Source organism: Rana temporaria, chromosome 4 (assembly GCF_905171775.1).
Source record: "Rana temporaria chromosome 4, aRanTem1.1, whole genome shotgun sequence".
Classification (NCBI taxonomy): Eukaryota; Metazoa; Chordata; class Amphibia; order Anura; family Ranidae; genus Rana; species Rana temporaria.
Window position 1 is genome coordinate 277700862 of NC_053492.1, and position 18694 is coordinate 277719555.

General features: G+C 45.0%; 1 protein-coding gene across 3 annotated transcripts in view; it reads right to left on the bottom strand.

The window, feature by feature from the left end:
* The window catches only part of TBC1D32 (TBC1 domain family member 32), a 552992-nt gene that overhangs the window by 425606 nt on the left and 108692 nt on the right, over positions 1-18694 (bottom strand). For all 3 annotated transcript variants that reach the window (XM_040350328.1, XM_040350326.1, XM_040350327.1), the window contains exons 8-10: positions 11107-11210; positions 10945-11006; positions 8680-8815 (exon numbers count right to left, since the gene is read on the bottom strand). In XM_040350328.1, the coding sequence (XP_040206262.1) occupies positions 8680-8815; positions 10945-11006; positions 11107-11210 (302 nt within the window). The remainder of the gene's footprint in view (positions 1-8679; positions 8816-10944; positions 11007-11106; positions 11211-18694) is intronic.

Here is an 18694-nt window from a genome sequence, read left to right on the forward strand (position 1 = left end):
TGTGGTACAATCTCCCGTATTCTTCAAATGTCTGGGCTATGGGGTAAAGTGACAAGACTTTTCTTACAAAGAAATACATCCAAGCCCGGCTAAATTTTGCAAAAAACACATCTGAAGTCTCCCAAAAGCATGTGGGAAAATGTGTTATGGTCTGCTTAAACCAATGCTGAACTTTATGGTCATAATTCCAAAAGATATGTTTGACGCAAAAACACTGCACATCCCCAAAAGAAAACCATACCCACAGTGAAGCATGGTGGTGGTAGCATCATGCTTTGGGGTCTGTATCTTCAGCTGGAACAGGGGCCTTAGTCAAGGTAGAGGGAATTCTAAACAGTTTCAAATACCAGTCAATATTGGAACAAAACCTTCAGGCTTCACCTAGAAAGCTGAACATGAAGAGGAACTTCATCTTTCAGCAACGACCCAAAGCATACCTCCAAATTAATAAAGGAATGGCTTCACCAGAAGAGATTTAAGATTTGGAATGGCCCAGCCAGAGCCCAGACCTGAATCTGATTGAAAATCGGTGGGGTGAACTGAAGAGGGCTGTGCACAGGAGATGCCCTTGAAATCTGACAGATTTGGAGTGTTTTTGTAAAGAAGAGTGGGCAAATATTGCCAAGTCAAGATGTGCCATGCTGATAGACTCATACCCAAAAAGACTGAGCGCTGTAATGAAATCAAACGGCGCTTCAACAAAGTATTGTTGAAGGGTGTGCACACTTATGCAACTATATTATTTTATTTATTTTTATTTATTTATTCTGAAATGATTTATTTTTGATTTTTTTTTTACACCACAGAAGCCTGACATTTTAACAGGGGTGTGTGGACTCTTTATAGTGACTGTATATTCCATTGTGGCCAGCTTGGATCATGTTGTAAACATTTGCATACTGTGCTGGGTGAACATGTGTATTTCACAATCACTATTTGTTGTGTTGCCTATACAGTGGTAAGTATATCTACAGACTGGTTTTGTGACTTCCCAACCATCCCTGCAGTTAGATAGTGAGACTCAGGCCTCGTACACACAACCGTTTTCCTCGACAGAATCCATCAAGAAACATAGTGGCAGAGCTTTTTTGCCGAGGAAAAGGGTCGTGTGTATGTTTTTCATCGAGGAAACTGTCGAGGAACTCGACGAGAAAAAAAAGAGAACAAGTTCTCTTTTTCCTTGACGGGAGTCTCAATTTCCTCATCGTGTTCCTCGTCGGGCTGGTTTTCGACGAGAAACACGTTTGTGTGTATGCTAAGAAACCCGTGCATGCTCAGAATAAAGTATGAGACGGGAGCGCACCTTCGGTAAAAGTAGCGTTTGTAATGGAGATAGCACATTTGTCATGCTGTAACAGTCTGAAAAGTGCAAATTGTCTCTTATCAAACTTTTACTTAACATGCAGTAACATGAGATTAGCAAAAGCAGCCCCAAGGGTTGTGCCAGTGGAATCGAACTTCCCCTGCCGTTGTATGTGTTGTACGTCACCGCGTTTGAGAACGAGGAGATTTGGTCTTGAAAGCTTGTCAAGTTTCTCCACAAGCATGACAAGGAACTCATCGAGGAAAACTATGTTTTATTTACGAGGAGTTCCTCGGTCCTGTGTGTACGAGGCCTTAGAGGGGACAAGACACAGGAAGGAAGTCTTGGCAGCGAGAAGATTCACTGCAAACAATTTTCAAATACTAGGAAAAACTGCTCAAGCTACTTGTCTTTACAGATATACTGTAGGTACAAACAACCTTCTACAGCACATCAATGCAACATGGCAAAGCCTAGCCTCTTTTTGTTTGTGAAAAACATATTTTCCATCACTTAAGTCATTGTATTTATAACTAGGGATGAACCTGATGTTCGAGTCAAACATAAGTTTGACTCGAACATCGGATGTTTGCCGAATAGCGAACAATTTGCGGTGTTCGCTTCAAATTTGAAAGCCACGGAACATCCTTTAAAAGTCTATGGGAGAAATCAAAAGTGCTAATTTTAAAGGCTTATATGCATGGTATTGTCATAAAAAGTGTTTGGGGACCTGGGTCCTGCCCCAGGGGACATGTATCAATGCAAAAAAAAGTTTTAAAAACTGACGTTTTTTTGGGAGCAGCGTCTATAGTATGCCTGTAAAGCGGAGCATTTTCCCGTAATTAGAACAGTCCCATAGCAAAATGGCATTTCTAAAAAGGAAGAAAGGTCATTTAAAACTGATTGCGGCTGTAATGAATTGTCGGGTCCCGGCAACATAGATACAAGTAATTGAAAAAAAAAAAACAACATGGGTTCCCCCCAGTCCATTACCAGGCCCTTTGGGTCTGGTGTGAATGTTAAGGGGGATCCTGAACCAAAATTTAAAAATAAATTGCATGGGGGCCCCCCCAAATTCCATACCAGGCCCTTCAAGTCTGGTATGGATATTTAGGGGAACCCTGTGCAATTTTTTTTAAATAAAAATGGTGTAGGGGTCCCCCTTAAAATCCATACCACACCCTTCAGGTTTGGTATAAATTTTAAGGGGAAGCCTGCACCAAAATTATAAAAAAAAAAAAAAAAAAAAGGATTTTTATAACAGCTTACCTGTAAAATCCTTTTCTTGGAGTACATCACGGGACACAGAGCTCCCACCCCTCTTGTTTGGGGATATTGGGACACTTATTGCTTTGCTACAAAAACTGAGGTACTCCCAGTAGGGGAGGGGTTATATAGGGAGGGAACTTCCTGTTTAATTGATTACACCAGTGTCCATCACCTGAAGGTAGACTCTATAACCCACATGTAATGGCTATGTGGCTGTGTCCCGTGATGTACTCCAAGAAAAGGATTTTACAGGTAAGCTGTTATAAAAATCCTATTTTTTTTTTTTATAATTTAACAGCCCAATAAAAACGTCAGCTTTCTATATCTGAAACCTTCAGATAGGTAATTTAACTGCTCTCATCTCAATTGAGAGAAAAGCAATAACTTTTCCTTCCGTGAAACAAGGTTTGGAAAAAAGGGAAGGTAAGAATATCTAGATTCAAATGAATACTAGATCCTTCTAGTAAATAAGGATGGGTGAGGATGAAAATCACTCTACTTGTAAGAATAATTGAGTATGGCTCTATACCAAGAAAGTTGCCAATACTGAAACTCTCTTGGAGGCTACCAGAACCAAAAACACCAATTCCCTTGTTAAAGGATGAAGGGAAATATGGTGCATCGGCCCAAGGAGCTGATCCTGTAAGCCGACAAAACTAGAGCCAATCCTCCGAGCACAAGGGCGACCCAACTGGTGGACTTATGCACATCACCCCTTGTATAACAGCCCGGAGAGTGTGAAGTAAGCGACCTTTGGAAGCAAGGCCGAGATCGGATCCTTGATATAACTTAAGGCTAGCTCCGTCTCCTTTCCAAATGTAGAAAGGCAGGAATTTTACCTTTGACAAACTTCCACGGATGCCACCATATGGTTTCACACCAGGAACATGGGCCTTCCAGACCGTAGGATATCTGGTCCTGGAGGCCAGCTCTCTTGTATGAATCAAGGGAATTGCCGCTGATTCTGAAAGCCCCGATCCTCAAGAATGTGGGCTATAATAGCCAGACCATTAATTCACCTGTTGCAAGGCAGGATGTAATACCCCCTGCAAAGTAGGCCTGGACAAGATGTAAGAGACCGTGGGTCCTCTACTACCACCCTTACTGTTCCTGCACCGAGAGGTCGTCAGGGTTATGCCGGAGTAATCAGGCCAGCTTCCGTTCTCCTCTAATGTTGCATAGAAGCCACAAAAGTCGCGGCACTGGGGGGAGAGACACAACCAGTGACAACTGGCCCCCCCAGATTACAAACACATCTGCCCCGCATGCGGGTGGATCCTTTATCCTTGACCCCAAGCTGTTCAATTTCTTATTGAGCCTGGACGCCAAAACATCTTATGTACAGGGTACTATTTCTGTGACATTTGGTCAGGAAAACAGTCGGGGTGTAGAGGTCATTCTCCCGGAGACACTTGTTGACGGCTCCAGCGAATCGCCTGCCAATTCTGCATTTCATGAAATTACGAATGTCAATAGGCAAGGCACAAGCTCCTCCTTGGTAAATTAAGTAAATCAGTAGTATGGCATAGTCTGATTGTTAGTTAGTTAGTATAGGGAACTGTCTTGAATGAAGCCAGCATCTTCCCTAGTGCCTTAATCAAAAGGCCAAAAGTAAGGAACTGTTCCTTGCCGTGACCACATAGACCAGTTTTCTTATAGCGATGGTCTTGTCTGAGGCCAAAAAAAACTCTTCTTTTTGGACTGTGCCAAACATACCCAGCTTCTTGTCAAATGAAAGAATGTATCTTTAGACTGGAATCCCAACCCAGGAGTTCCAGATACTTGACCATGCTGGACACCCTTAGGTCCAGCCATGCTACTGACTGACCCATCAGCAGGAGTTTGCTTCGGTATGCCATTACCGCTATACCCTGGGCCTACAGACCTGCTAGAGGCGGGCCCTAGCACCCTGACAACCCAGGCATGGAGGCTAACCCAAAAGGGCAAGACCACCAACTGGAGATAGTGCTGTTCCCCTGCGAAACGCAGACAACCTCTGCAGATCCAAGTAAATAAACACATATGCAACTGGCTCCCCATATGTGTATGTGGCAAGTGTTAAAGCCATATGCCTCAATGGAAGTGTGTGTACATGGCAGCATGTGTTCCTGGAAGCATGAATTCATATAAATATGTTTTAAGCAAAACATGCATATAGCATGTGTGCTCTGGAACAAGCATCTTGCAAGCAAGCATGCGCTATAAACGTGTTATGCAACAATGTGCAACATGAACCCATGCAGACACGTATTTCTATGCAAACACAAGGAATCCTGTATTGCTTAATTAGGCCGCCATGTGCAACTTTAAAGTAATCATGCATCCTTATGCGATTCAGCATCTTCCATGCAATCAACATCTTATGCATTTTAAGCACTATTGTGCGGACAAGAACCCTTGTGTGACCAAGGACTCTTCTGTGACCAAGCACCCCTGTGCGATCCAGCCTCCTTTTGCACTCAAGCATCTTAATGCCACTTTAAGCATTTATGTGAAACAAGCCTTTCTATGTGATCAAGTATCCTTGGGTAATCCAGGACGCTTTTGATCCGACAACCATGTGTGATCCAGCTTCTTTTTGCATTCAAGCATCTTTAAGCGATCTTTAAGCATTCTTGTAGAAACAAGCCTCTCTGTGCGACCAAAATATCCTTGAGTAATCAAGGACTTGGGTGATCGGGTAATCATGTGTGATTCAGCATTTTTATGCCTTCAAGCCTCTTTATGCGATTCTAGGCATATCTGTGGAAACAAGCCTCTTTGTGTGACCAAATATCCTTGGGGAATCAAGAACTTGGGTGATCAGGTAATCATGTGTGATTCCAGCATTTTTATGCATACAAGCATCTTTATGTGAAGTTAGGCACTTCTGTGGAAACAAGCCTCTCTGTGTGACCAAATATCCTTGGGTAATCCAGGACGCGGATGATCAGGTAACCATGTGTGATCCAGCATCTTTTTTGCATCCAAGCAACTTTATGCAATTTTAGGCATTTCTGTGGAAACAAACCTCTTCTGTGTGACCAAACATCCTTGGGTAATCAAGGATTTGGGTGATCGGATAACCATGTGTGATCCAGCATTTTTATGCATACAAACGTCTTTATGCGATTTTAGGCCTTTTTGTGGAAACAAGTCTCTCTGTGTGACCAAATATCCTTAGGTAATCCAGGACTTGAGTGATCAGGTAACTAGCATCTTTATGCACTCAAGCATTTCTATGCAACTCTAACAAACATGCAACACCATACAGACAGAAACATGTATCCTTATGCGATCCACAATAAAACATGCTCTGTTACTTGTTTTTATCCCACATGCATTCCAAACTCATGTATCTTATCTCAGAGTGGCTGCAATGTTGGGGGAGGCTGCATTGATTGCCTGACAGGTCTGATGGCTCAATCTGTGAGCTGTTTAAGTCTCTACAGGGGAGAATAAGGGGCCACCAGGTTCAGGTGGCAATTCCTTTTTATATTCCTACCCCTGACCTTATTCAATGGGGAGACAAAAGTCCTAAGCTAAAAGCAGAGGAGCTTAACCCAGGTGCATCAACAGCTGAACTTAGTCTGGCAGCAACAATGCCTGCTAATCTGCACAGCTAGATGCAGAGTAGGCGTCTTATATTCTGTATCCAACTCACACAAGGTGCTTACGTTTGTGTCCCCCTAGCTTTACAGAGCTCTGACGTCTGGGCCTTTTTGAAGAGCCCTCTCTGTGACTGCACTGAGCCGGTGAGCACGTGCGACATGGTAGAGCCTGAAGCTGAGGAAGTGGGACGCACAATAGACCAGCTAACACTTAAGCTTCCGTCTTTGGAAAGCATGGTAAGCGAAAACATCAGGCATGTCTTTTACTGCCCATAGTAGTGGAAAAACAGATAAGACTTGCAGCTACTCATGGAAGACAATCCTTTGCATAGGATTAAGGGCATTTTTTTTTATGTACCAGCCCCTTCAAGGGGAGATATATGGGTACTACAGCCATCCTGTCTGAACAGACATAGTGGCCCAGGCTACATGCCGGCTAGGGGAGGTATATGGGTGCCCTGAGCCATCCCGTATCAGAAGACATAGTGGTTTACATTGCCCATGCATAGAAACATAATATAGGCGAGACCCATAGTCCCCTACAGAAGACCTACTGTCGAACCAAGTCCCGTAGGTCCCTCTCTTACCTTTCCACGCTGCAGGGTATTGCCAAGCAAGAGGCCCAATCTTCCCCCTTCACCGTGGGTATAGTCCTAGACCTTCAGGGACCGGGGTCCATGGCAGGAACACCACACCCCTGGACCTATATAGCACCCTGGCAGCAGAAAAAACATCTGGTCCTTAGAAGGCACAAAGTTCTGGAACCCAGGATCAGCCCTCCGCAGAGAGGCATTATAGGCTAAACCTCGTTCTTCGTACCGAGGCCCGGGTACCGTCCACTTTGCCTATGAAGCACCTTGGACGGATCCGGATTTATGGAGGCTTTTTACATCCAGCATGGATCCCTCCAGTGGAGCTCCTAAGAGCACATGTTAACTCGTGATCAACACCTTAGACACTGATGAAAAAACTGAGGTACTCCCAGTAGGGGAGGGGTTATATAGGGAGGGAACTTCCTGTTTAATTGATTACACCAGTGTCCATCACCTGAAGGTAGACTCTATAACCCACATGTAATGGCTATGCGGCTCTGTGTCCCGTGATGTACGATAAAGAAAATGGAGTAGGGGGTGGCCCCAAAAATCCATACCAGATCCTTATCCGAGCACGCAACCTGGCGGGCTGCAGGCCACATGCCCTCAACATGGGGAGGATGCTTTTGGGTCTGGACACCAAAGCACTTTGTTAATGGGGACAAGGGCCTCATGCCCACATGGTGCAGTTCCAATAGATAGCCTTGGAGAAAAAGCATTTTAAGAGACTGGCAAGTATTTACAAGTGTATCCACGCCATTGTATGAAGAACAGTGTGACCTTTAGGCTGGGTTCACACTAATACAAATTGGATGTGGCTTTCCTTGCATCCAATTTGCATGATGGGAGATTGTGATCGGCTCCCTATAGAGCCGGTTAACACATCTCCGTGGCTGCTGCAGAGCAGCTTGCACAGGAGTCCTATGCGTCTTTGGCTCAGTTTCAGGTCTGGATGCGGCATCAGTGTAAACCCAGGCTTAGGGAAGCTGATGGTTTGCAATGAGGGCTACAAAATCTAGAGCTGACCATACAGTGCTGCAAATATTAAATATAAATGACTAATATTCAGACTGGAACAGCCTGATACTGCATACAGTAGTGCGACTTCTCCTGACTGACTGTTGGGTGGGCCATTCTCCTTGTCTATTTTCTGTCTGGCTGAGCTAATGTTTTAACCCTGAACTACACCTACCCGCACTGACAGATTGTTCATGCGTAATAGCTTAGGAGGGCTATTGCTGTGCTGGGGGACCTTTTGTTGCTGTTGGGGGTCTTTCTTTGCTGCTGGGAGTCTATTATTGGTGGGAACAATGGGTGTTATTTTATGACTGCTGCTTGTGGTACATTATTGCATTACATTTTTTTCTTAAATTCTTTAGAATTTTTTTTTTTCATCACAAAATGACACTTGGTTCTGTATTCGCTAAAAAGAGGAGGCGCTGATAGGTGCATAGGGGGCAGAGAGTAATGCGATCCAAGTGAGGGGGGCAAATCCCTGCACCAATTCTCTGAGGATATATTCTCCGATAATAACAAATTCCAGTTACAAACTAACAAAAAAAAAATCCTGTGCCAGTATAGAAACGCTGTGCATAGCCAGGTTGTACAGCGATTGTCATGGGATGAAAGTCTGGTGATTGCCAAATGCTCAATTTGTATCTACTAGGCATGTTTCTATGTTTGTTAAATTCAATATCACTTATTATATGTGGTCCTGTTGCATATTTTCAAAGATATTTTATACCTAAAAAAAGATTGTACATTATTATTCAGACTATAGTTTTTCAGATTCATATAAAGTATTTGTTTGTTTGTTATTAAATACAAGTGATATTACCAGTTGTATAGTACCAAGCCCCCCTCCTTCCCATCCACCCCCATAACAAGCAACTCCATAAATTGAAATATTGTTTTTTCCAATTACCATCCATTTCTTGAACCACACAGCCTTTGTATCAATCACAGACAAGTAAAAGACGGGTTCCAATAGCATTTGAGAACTTGAATCCTGAGTTACAGTTAATAGGGATAATGTGCTCTCTACAATCTCTTCCATGTACCTAATTGGAGAGAAACAATGTTACTAATCAACTAAATGAGCAAATAATTGCCACTAAAAGTAAATTTGCATATTTGTTTGTTTTTTTAGCTCTTTTAAATAAACATAATTAAAGCAGGTTTATTTGTTAGGCCCCCACCTAGATGCTATAAATGTGTCCTTAGGGTTATCATTCCAAAAGGAAGCTGGGTGGCAAGATACTGTAAATCACTTCTATAAGCACACTTGGGGTCTGTTCACACTAGCTGCATGATAAAATGCTCCGTATCACACAGTTTACAGTTTGATTCCTTTTTTTTTTCTTTATTGGGAGTGTACAAAGTTACACTTCGTTCAAGTTTCCGTGCGTTGTGCTGTGATGTAGTCTGGCAAGCTACTGTGTCCTCTAATGCGGTGTGGAAAATGATATCATATCTGTTTTTTTCCACATCGCACATCACTCCAGTCTTTCAGTTTGAATGGGACATATACAAAATAGGATTTTTATAACAGCTTACACGTAAAATCCTTTTCTTGGAGTACATCACAGGACACAGAGCAGTAATAACTATGTGGGTTATACTCCACCTATGGGTGAATGGACACTGGTGCACTCAAAAGACAGGGGGCCAGATCCACGTAGCAGGTCGTAATTTTAGGCAGGCGTAGCGTATCGTAGTTACGCTACGCCGCCGCAACTTTGAGAGGCAAGTGCTGTATTCACAAATCTGCCAGCGTAAGGGCGCGGAATTCAAATGATAAAGATGTGGACGTGTTTTATGTTAATTTGACTTGACCCCACGTAATTGACGTTTTTTTGTTATATTTTTTGTTATATATATATAACATAATATGCAAAGTGGTTGGAGGGAAGCTTCAGAATGGCAAATATGTTTTTATTACAAATGATGTGAGCAGACTGCAGTTCCTCTTTAAGATTCTAGTGTAAGTGTACATGTACACCTGTGTTTTGTTAAAAAAGTATAATATAAAATAATTTTATAGTTCAAAGCTGAATTCTAAGCATGTATTAAAAGACACATATTAATTCAACTCTGTAGTTATCAGTATATCCTTAATTTATTTGTATTTTTTAATGCAAGCTGTGCCAGTACCTGAATTTGATCTGAGGCTGCATATGTCACAAGACCTTAAACCAACAGATAAATACTTTCAAAACAACCCCAATGGCCAGTCTAGGGTTGCAAGTGAAAATCATCACAGGAGTTTAGCACATCAAATGGTTCATTTTATTCATTTTTGTTCTTCCACTTTTTAATGAAGCTTGTTTCAAAGCTGAACTCCAGGCAAACTATTGAATTCAGAGTTCATTTTTTATATGGGAGCTTTTTAAATTATTAGAATTTTTGTTTATCTATTATTGAGATTTACACAGCTCTGACAGACAGCGCTGGTTGAAGACCTATCATTTTTCCTATCGCAATAAACCAAAACGGCTTTGTCACTTCAATTACTCTACCCTGATTGGACTTAGGAAATGTGGCAACAGTGTGATAAGATCATTCATCTGTTACTTCTGTTGTTCATTTTCAGCACATGTGCATGCAGCAAAGCTTGCGTGACCCCTAATCCTGGGCCTTCCTTTACCTGCTGCTGTACAGGGATAGGTATTAAAACAGAATCCAGTACTTACACTATTTGCGTTTTCAAATAACTTTCATTAATTTGTAATTAAAGTGGTTGTAAAAGGCAGAAGGTTTTTTTATTTTACCTTTCTGCACCTTTTGCATGCAGCTTTCCCCGCGGCCACCCCTAAATACATACCCAAACCCAATCTCGATCCAGCAATGTGTACGAAAGCAGAGGCTCTCGTCTCTCCCACTCTTCATTGGCTCAGATAAAGCAGTGGAAGCCATTGGCTTGTTATTGGGTCATTCAGTTGGGGGGGGGGGGGGGGAGCCAAAAGCACCGGCGGGGGACCCGTGAAGAGGAGGATTAAGGCTGCTCTTTGCAAAACCATTGCAGTTTTAGTATAACATGTTTGGTATTTAAAATAAATAAATAAAATTGAGACTTTACAATCCCTTTTATACATAACTGTACTTTTTTTTATATCAGTCTGGAGTATAGCATTAATTATAACATCTAAATCGATTATTTGTATAAATATAAGACACACGGATACAGTACTTTTCTGGATGTCGAATCCAAAAAGATGGAACCTCCTTTTGGTAGTCATTTAACAGTCGAATCTAAAGAAACATGAAAACAAATTAACATGCAAATAGTATAAATAATTGGCATTTTTTTCTTGAATCAAAGAAAAAAGTATAGAAATTGTTTTTTGAGTACCTTTTTTAAAGTACGCACTACTTCAGGGTTGTTAATATCTATTCCAGTTATTAATATTGATTTGCGGCTTTCTCTAGAAACAAATGACAATTCCAAATGTTTGGCTGAAAAAAAAAAAAAAATACAAGGTTCAGGGTCAACACAATAACAAACACAAAAGTTTTGAGTTAAAACACACAATATGCACAACTGCAGTTCTGCACATGTGAATTATTCAACATTCTGGTTTGCCTGCAGCCTCAAGGGTCAGATACTTCAGCTGTGCGCAGAATGACTTATTACGCACTGTAAAATTCAATTAAATCTGACTACCTAGCATGCAGTGTAAAAACAGAAACTGCTAGGTGAGCTATGAATTGTGAGATAAAGTTTTCCTATAATAAGTTACCGTGACCGTTGACTAAACATATGTTTCAAAAGTATAGTTGGTAAACCACAGTGACAGCTGCGATCTTCTGGGTTCTGTGCAAACAGTTCCCCCTCAGCACTGCTGCCATTTACTGAATGCCTTGTATGTTTTTTCTATTGAACACTAGGCCTTCTCTGATTGGATGAGGTGGAGAGGAGGGATAGTGATATCATAATCTAGCCTCATCCAATGACACATTGAGAAAGAAATATGGAAGCTATCCTAGTTGGCTTGTTATTAAATAGTACAGGTAACATAGGTAACATCCTGATAATGACTACACTGGCTAATATGTCACCGACCTGAAAGAGGGAGCATTAAAGTGGTTGTAGACCTCAAATGAACAACACATATCCCTCTAAAGTGTGTACTAGCCTTAATCCATAGTACAGTGTGGTTCCTAGCCACTCTCTTCCCTCTGCTATCTGAATGAGTCACTCCTGACAGCTTATGCGAACTACACAAAATCCTGTGGGACGCCACCTTCCCCAATCCAGCACACAGTAGGTGACTGACAGTCTCAGCAGTGCATGCTTCCCTATGATCTGTTTGGGGGGGGGGTGCTTTCCCTCCACTCAGGCCTCAGATTACACTCAGCTCACCATCTATGTGCTTGCAATGTGTGACATCAGATCCCTGCCCCCGCTAGAGCTCAAAGATGCAGTGTAAAATGTTTGCTTTAGGTGGCTGTGGGCAATCGCTGTGGGCAATGGCAGAAAGCCTATTATGACCTAGAGCCTGACCAAGCAAAAGACTATGATGTGCTAAAAACTGAAATATTAGCATGGCTGGGTGTCACCCTGGCCATCCGGGCTCAGCGTGTACATATTTTCATTTCCTCTAGTACCAAGGTTTACTATGTCCTATTAATCACACATGGTTACCAGCACCTTCCCCCTGATACCTCTGTGACAGGACTATTTATGCATGATTAAATTACATGGATGGACTAACCCCACTTCCACTCACAGGAAACCAATAATTTCCAGCTGGGACTATTCTACTAACAAAACTAACAACCCACTTTGCAGAATCGCATAATTATTTCTCGGCTTATTTATCCGTTCATTTATTAATTAGGACCACCGAATGTTGATATCGCCTAGGTAGTGAATCAGCCTAATTAGCGTATGCCCTGATCCTTACTTTTATCATGAGGAGCCAAGCAATCTAGGATGTCCCCTAGCTAAATCCCCAGCACCCCCTCTCTCTCTCTTCTCTCTCTTTTGGCCTCGCTAAGGGAGGGGCTACTCAGTGCCCGTTATTTTAAGTAAATTCTATTTCTCCCTATCAGCCAAATTTAGGCATCCAATTGGATGGAGTGCTTACAACTTGTGGCTGGACCATCACGTCCGCACCAACGCATTTATGTCCATGGTAATCAAATCTCAAATGATTCCATTTTTCGAAAGGTTCTTTAAAACTGCACTTTTTAATACTAGTAAAAAAGGGGAAGTCGCGCTAATTAAATTGATATAAATACAGTGAAACACCAGTGATTAATGAAAATAAACAGTACGTGAAAATAAACAATTCTATGTATAGTGATGATCACCCTCAATGGGGTAAGTGCATATTATGAATAGCTAATAAATGGCATAAGTGTCTCTTCAGTTAGTATGGGCAAATTGACAGTCCAGACAGGCCAAGCAGTTTATACAGCAGTCCACAGGTGTAGTGATGAAAACAATATTTCCTTTTCACTTTTTAATACTAATTTGATACTGGAATAAATTTAATTTTGTATAATTTTTTGTTCGGATCATCATTTGTTGCTATAGGTAACCCCTTTTATTAGCCTCTCTCAGGCTATTCCCCTTTTCCCTTTCCCATTCTTTATATCAGAGTGTACATAACTGGACTTTCCGGCTTGGAAAACCCCCCAGGTCTCAAATGTATGATCTCATTCACCTGAGCAGGAAGTGGTTGCAGCCAGAGACTTTGACTGCACCAAAGATTGTGGAACCTGTTGTGATGGATAGTTTCCTGAGAGCTCTTCCTACTGCCATCCAAAAGTGGGTAAGCCATGGAGACCCAGAAACTGCTGACAAGCTTGTGGATCTGGTTGAGAGGTACTTGGCTACAGAGAACCTGACCACCTCTTCCACGGACTCACAGACTTTCCACCCTAAGACCAGACTATCCCCAGCGGAGGTTAAGATGACTCCAATGGGTGGGGGGGAGAGAGTGAGAGGGTGGGAGTTTTACCTAATGTCTGGCGAGAGCAGCCCGGGAAGTCAAGGCCACAAGAGGCAGCAAAAAAGATTATTTGCTACCGCTGTCAAAAAGAGGGACATATTGCAGCCAATTGCCCAGTTGTGGATGAACCTATGCAATGTGAGACTTTATAAGGGACAGACATCAGTCGCTGTTTGCGACAGTTGCATGCACTGCCATTCGGGGAACTGAGAAACATTTATGCAAAATGTGTATTAATGGTAGAAATATGGTTGTGTTGCTGGATTCAGGTAGCCTGGTGACATTAATAAAAGCTGAATTAGTTACTACAGAGGTCTCTGGGGATAACAACATGGCTGTTATTTGTGATCTGGGGACAACCAAGCGTATCCTGTGGATACAGCGTTTTTTTTATTTTTTTTTTCCAAATAACAATTTTTTATTTTCGAAAAAAGGTCAATACAAAATGTAGCAGCATTTCAAGTGTAAGATAATAGAGGTAATACAAAAATTCCAGCTGAATGTGCTTACACAGCGGCCACATCCTTGGTTATACATTCAGTAACGTATAAAACAACTAGGTAGCAAAGAGGAGAGGAGAAGAAGTGAGAGGGTAGAGTAGAAGAAGAAGATGGGGAAGGAAGAGAAAAGAAAAAAAAAGGGGGGAGGAGAGAGAGAAAAAAGAAAGAGAAGGGGGGAGACTGGGGGAAGGGGAGGGGGGGGGGAGCAGGCAGGAGTGTCGGGTGAGGTAGTGTACCTTGGTGGTCTGTTGTCAGCTCACGGCGGGTCCTCCACCGAATGCCACCTCTCCCAGACCAGGTCATGGTCCTCCAGCCTATCCCGAATCCTAGCTGTCATTTTTTCCATAAGCTCTACATCCTTGACCCTAGCATAAAGGGCTTCCTGGGGTGGGGGCGTTGGTTTCTTCCAATAAAGTGCTATCAGGCACCTCGCAGCTGTGGTTATGTGTCTCAGGAGTTTCTTATAGGGTTTAGCTATGCGGGGTTGGGATAGGCCCAGTAGGAACAGCTTCGGGGAGAGGGGTATGGGTGCCTCCACGAGGCGGGTCAGGAGCTCTTGCACCCGAGTCCAAAACTGGACTATCAAGGGACAGGTCCAGTAAATGTGGAACAATGTGCCCCTGGCCTGGTTGCACCGCCAGCATCGGTCAGAGGTGGAAGGATAAATCCTGTGGAGGACGTCTGGGGTCAGGTACCAAAAGAACAGCACTTTATATGTATTTTCCTTATAGAGGGTGCAGATTGAGCTCTTGGCCGCCTGCCTCCAGACCGCCCCCCACTCATCCTCTTCGAGCTCCCCTCCCAGCTCCTTCTCCCAACGGAGCATGTAGGTGTGTTTGCCTTTAGTTTGTAAGGGGTATTCATTTAGAATTTGATAGATATCTGATATGAGGCCCCTGCGGGCTGTGCCCTCGAGTATGATGCGCTCAAATGGGGTCGGTTTTGAGAAAAGGAGCCGGGGGGCCATCGTGTGGGCGTAGTGGCGGATCTGTAGGTAGCTGAAAAAGGCTTGTCGTGGAATGTCGTGTTTGGCTTGGAGCTCAGTGAAGGAGTGCAGGGTGCGGGATCTGGGGTCTACTAGGTGACCAAAGTGAAACAGATTTCGCGATGCCCAGGGCCATGACATCTGGTGGGTGAGACTCGTCGGTAGTTTAGGGTTATAGAGGAAGGAGGTCAGCAGGGAGCTATCAGACGTGAGTCGACAGTCTTGGGCTAGCCTCCTCCAGGTACTTTGCAGCTGCCGCATGGAACCCAGCAAGCGTCCGGGTTCCACCGTCGCGTTTGCGTTCCATAAAAGATTATTGGGGTGTATTGGGGCCAGCCAAATCTTTTCCACCTCCGTCCACCTGTTGTAGGACTTCTGGGGAAACCAAGATGCCACCGCTCGAAGTTGCGAGGCCTGGTAATATTTGACCAGGTCAGGGAAGGCCAGTCCTCCCTCGGTGCGCGCGGCCGTCATGACCGAACGTGGGATCCTGTGGCGCTTGTAGTTCCACACATACCGGAGGAGGTCCGCTTGTAGGGCGCGCAGGTGAGCGTACGGGACCGGGATTGGTAAGGTCTGGAAAAGGTACAGCAGTTTTGGCAGGATCACCATCTTTATGGCTGCTATCCGGCCCAAAAGGGATATCTGGTGAGACTTCCATTTATGGATCAACGCCCTTATTGAGCTGTATAGGGGGGGAAAATTGGCCTGGTACAAGGATGCGAAGTTCGGGGTGAGCTGGACCCCCAGGTATTTCAGGGAGGTTCGCTCCCAGTGGTACGGGAAAACGGACTGTAAGTGCAAGGCCTCGGGTCCGGGCATATTAATTGGCATGGCCATAGACTTGGACGTGTTGGTTTTATAACCCGAAAGGACCCCGTAGCGTTCCAGTTCCCTTTGTAAGTTGGGTAAGGAGATACGGGGACGCGTCAAGGTCAGAATGATGTCGTCGGCAAAGAGGGAAATTTTAAATTCCCTTCCCCTTACTGGGATACCCCGAATATCCGGGTTGCCGCGAATCGTTGCTGCTAGAGGTTCTATGCAAAGGGCGAAGAGGAGGGGGGACAGAGGGCACCCCTGGCGAGTGCCATTAGTAACGGGGAAGGTGGATGAAGTGGCAAAGGGAGTTTTCACCTGTGAAATCGGATTAGTATAGAGGTGTCGGACCGCCTGGAGGAAAGGTCCCCCAAAACCCATGTGTCTTAACGTGGCGAGCATGAAGGGCCAGCCAAGGCGGTCAAACGCCTTTTCTGCGTCTAGACTCAGGAGCAAGGACTCCGAGCCCTCCCTGCCCGCCACGTCAATTAGGTCAATCACCTTTCTCGTGTTGTCTCCCGCTTGGCGGAGGGGGACAAAGCCCACCTGGTCTTTATGGACCAGGGAGGGTAAGACTACGTTTAAGCGGAGGGAGAGGACCTTCGTAAAGATCTTAAGATCTGAGTTCAGCAGGGCTATTGGCCTGTAGCTGGCGCATAATGCGGGGTCCTTGTCTGGTTTAGGGATAAGGGTGATAAATGATCGCTGCATGTCTTGTGGGATGGGGGTGCGTTGTAGAAAGGCGTTGAAGAGCTTCGTCATATGGGGAAGGAGTGTGGGGAGGAAGGTCTTGTAATATTCGTATGGGAACCCGTCTGGGCCTGGGGATTTGCGAGCGGGTAGGGCCTTAATGGCCAAGGTCAGTTCCTCTCCTGTAATGGGAGCGTTTAGGGAGGCCAGGTCCTCCGGTTTTAGCCGAGGGATGCCCGCCTGTGTCAGGTATCGTGTCATCCTATCTAACAGGTCCGGGGAGGGGGGGTTATGGGGGATTTCTGGCTTGTTGTACAAGTCCGCGTAAAATGCTGCGAATGCATCCGCAATACTTTGGGGGTGTGATACAATATTACCCGATCTGTCCTGGACCTGGTGCGGGGTGGAGGCGAGTGCGCGGTCTGTTAGTTTCCTTGCCAATAAAGCTTGCGCCTTGTTGCCCTTGTCATAGTATACCTGTCGTAGGCGAACTAGGGCTTTCTCGACTCGACCCAGCGCCAGGTCCCTGAGTGTTGACCGTACCAGGGCGATACGTTTAAGGAGCATTAGGGAGGGTGAGGTCAGTAGGCGATTTTCTAGGGTTCGGAGCTGCGTTTCCGCCTGCTCTCTAGCCGACTCAGCGTTCCGTTTTAGGGCCGAAGAGATGGCCATGCAACGTCCTCTGATTACCGCTTTATGCGCGGCCCATAGAGTGGCAGTGGAAATGTCCTGGGTGTCATTTTCGTTAAAGTAGAGTTGAAGGGCAGAGTCTATTTCCATTTTAGAGGGGGTGTGCTTGAGAAGGAAATCATTTAGACGCCAGTTATAGGGCCTACGGGTGGGGGCGTTCAGGTCAAGGGTCAAGGTAATGGGGGCATGGTCGGACCAGGAGATGGGCAGAATCCGTGCTGTCTCAGTAACACGTAACGTGGTGTTGTTTAGTAGGAAATAATCTATGCGCGAGTGCGTATGGTGGGGGGATGAGTAAAATGTAAACTGGCGGTCCCCTGGGTGAAGCGCCCTCCAAGCATCAAACAAAGCATGCCTCCTCGTTAGCTGACGGAAGAGCCTAGAGTCCCGCAAGGCCCTTGCCTGCGAGGCCCGAGGATTCACCACCAGGCGATCCCAGGTAGCCGAATGAGGTAGATTAAAGTCCCCTCCCACTACCAATAGGTCGTGGGGGGATCTGGCCAGACGAGCAAAAACCCGACCTAGGAATCTATGCTGATGTGCATTGGGGGCGTACAGCGTGCATAGGGTTATGTCCCGTGAGTGCCACGTTCCCCGCAGTATAATGAAGTGGCCTAGGGGGTCTATGTAGGAATCTGTGCAGGTGAAGGGGGTGCCCTTTTTTACCAAAATTGCTACCCCTGCCCGTTTCCGTGAGCTAAAGGCCTGATATATTAAGGGGAAATATCTGGACGCGAACGCAAAGGAGTCGCCCTTAGAGAAGTGCGACTCCTGTACCATTACTATCTCCGCCCCTGACTGCCTAAATTCCCTAAGTGCCAGATGACGTTTCCTGTTGGAGTTAAGCCCGTGGACGTTCAGGGATAGTAACTTAGCCATACTGTGGGTGGAGTGACCGTGGTTCATACTTAGCTGGAGTCAGGTGCGTTGCATTCGGTTCTGGGAGGGCGAGTGGAGGAGCCGCCGGGCCGACAGCCACCTGGACGCGCCGTCGGGTCCTGCCTGCGGGGGGGGGGAGAGAGAGGTGTCTGAAAAGAAAGAGAAAGATGAGAGCAAAAGACCAAAAAAAGCACACATCAACATTCAACAACGTGGGCCCGAGTGGCCTAGGGGCCCTCAGGTCCCAACAGTTCCTTAAGGACCTCCCGACCGAAATGTCCAAAAATGTGGGTCGGGGGGGCAAGGGGGTGGCGTGGAGAGGTTCCACTAGGGGGATTGGGAAGGAAGGAACTCTCAGGCTATCAGCCATGGGGGGGGTCCGTACTCAGAAGGGCAGCCTCTACGGTGTCTCGTCCAAGA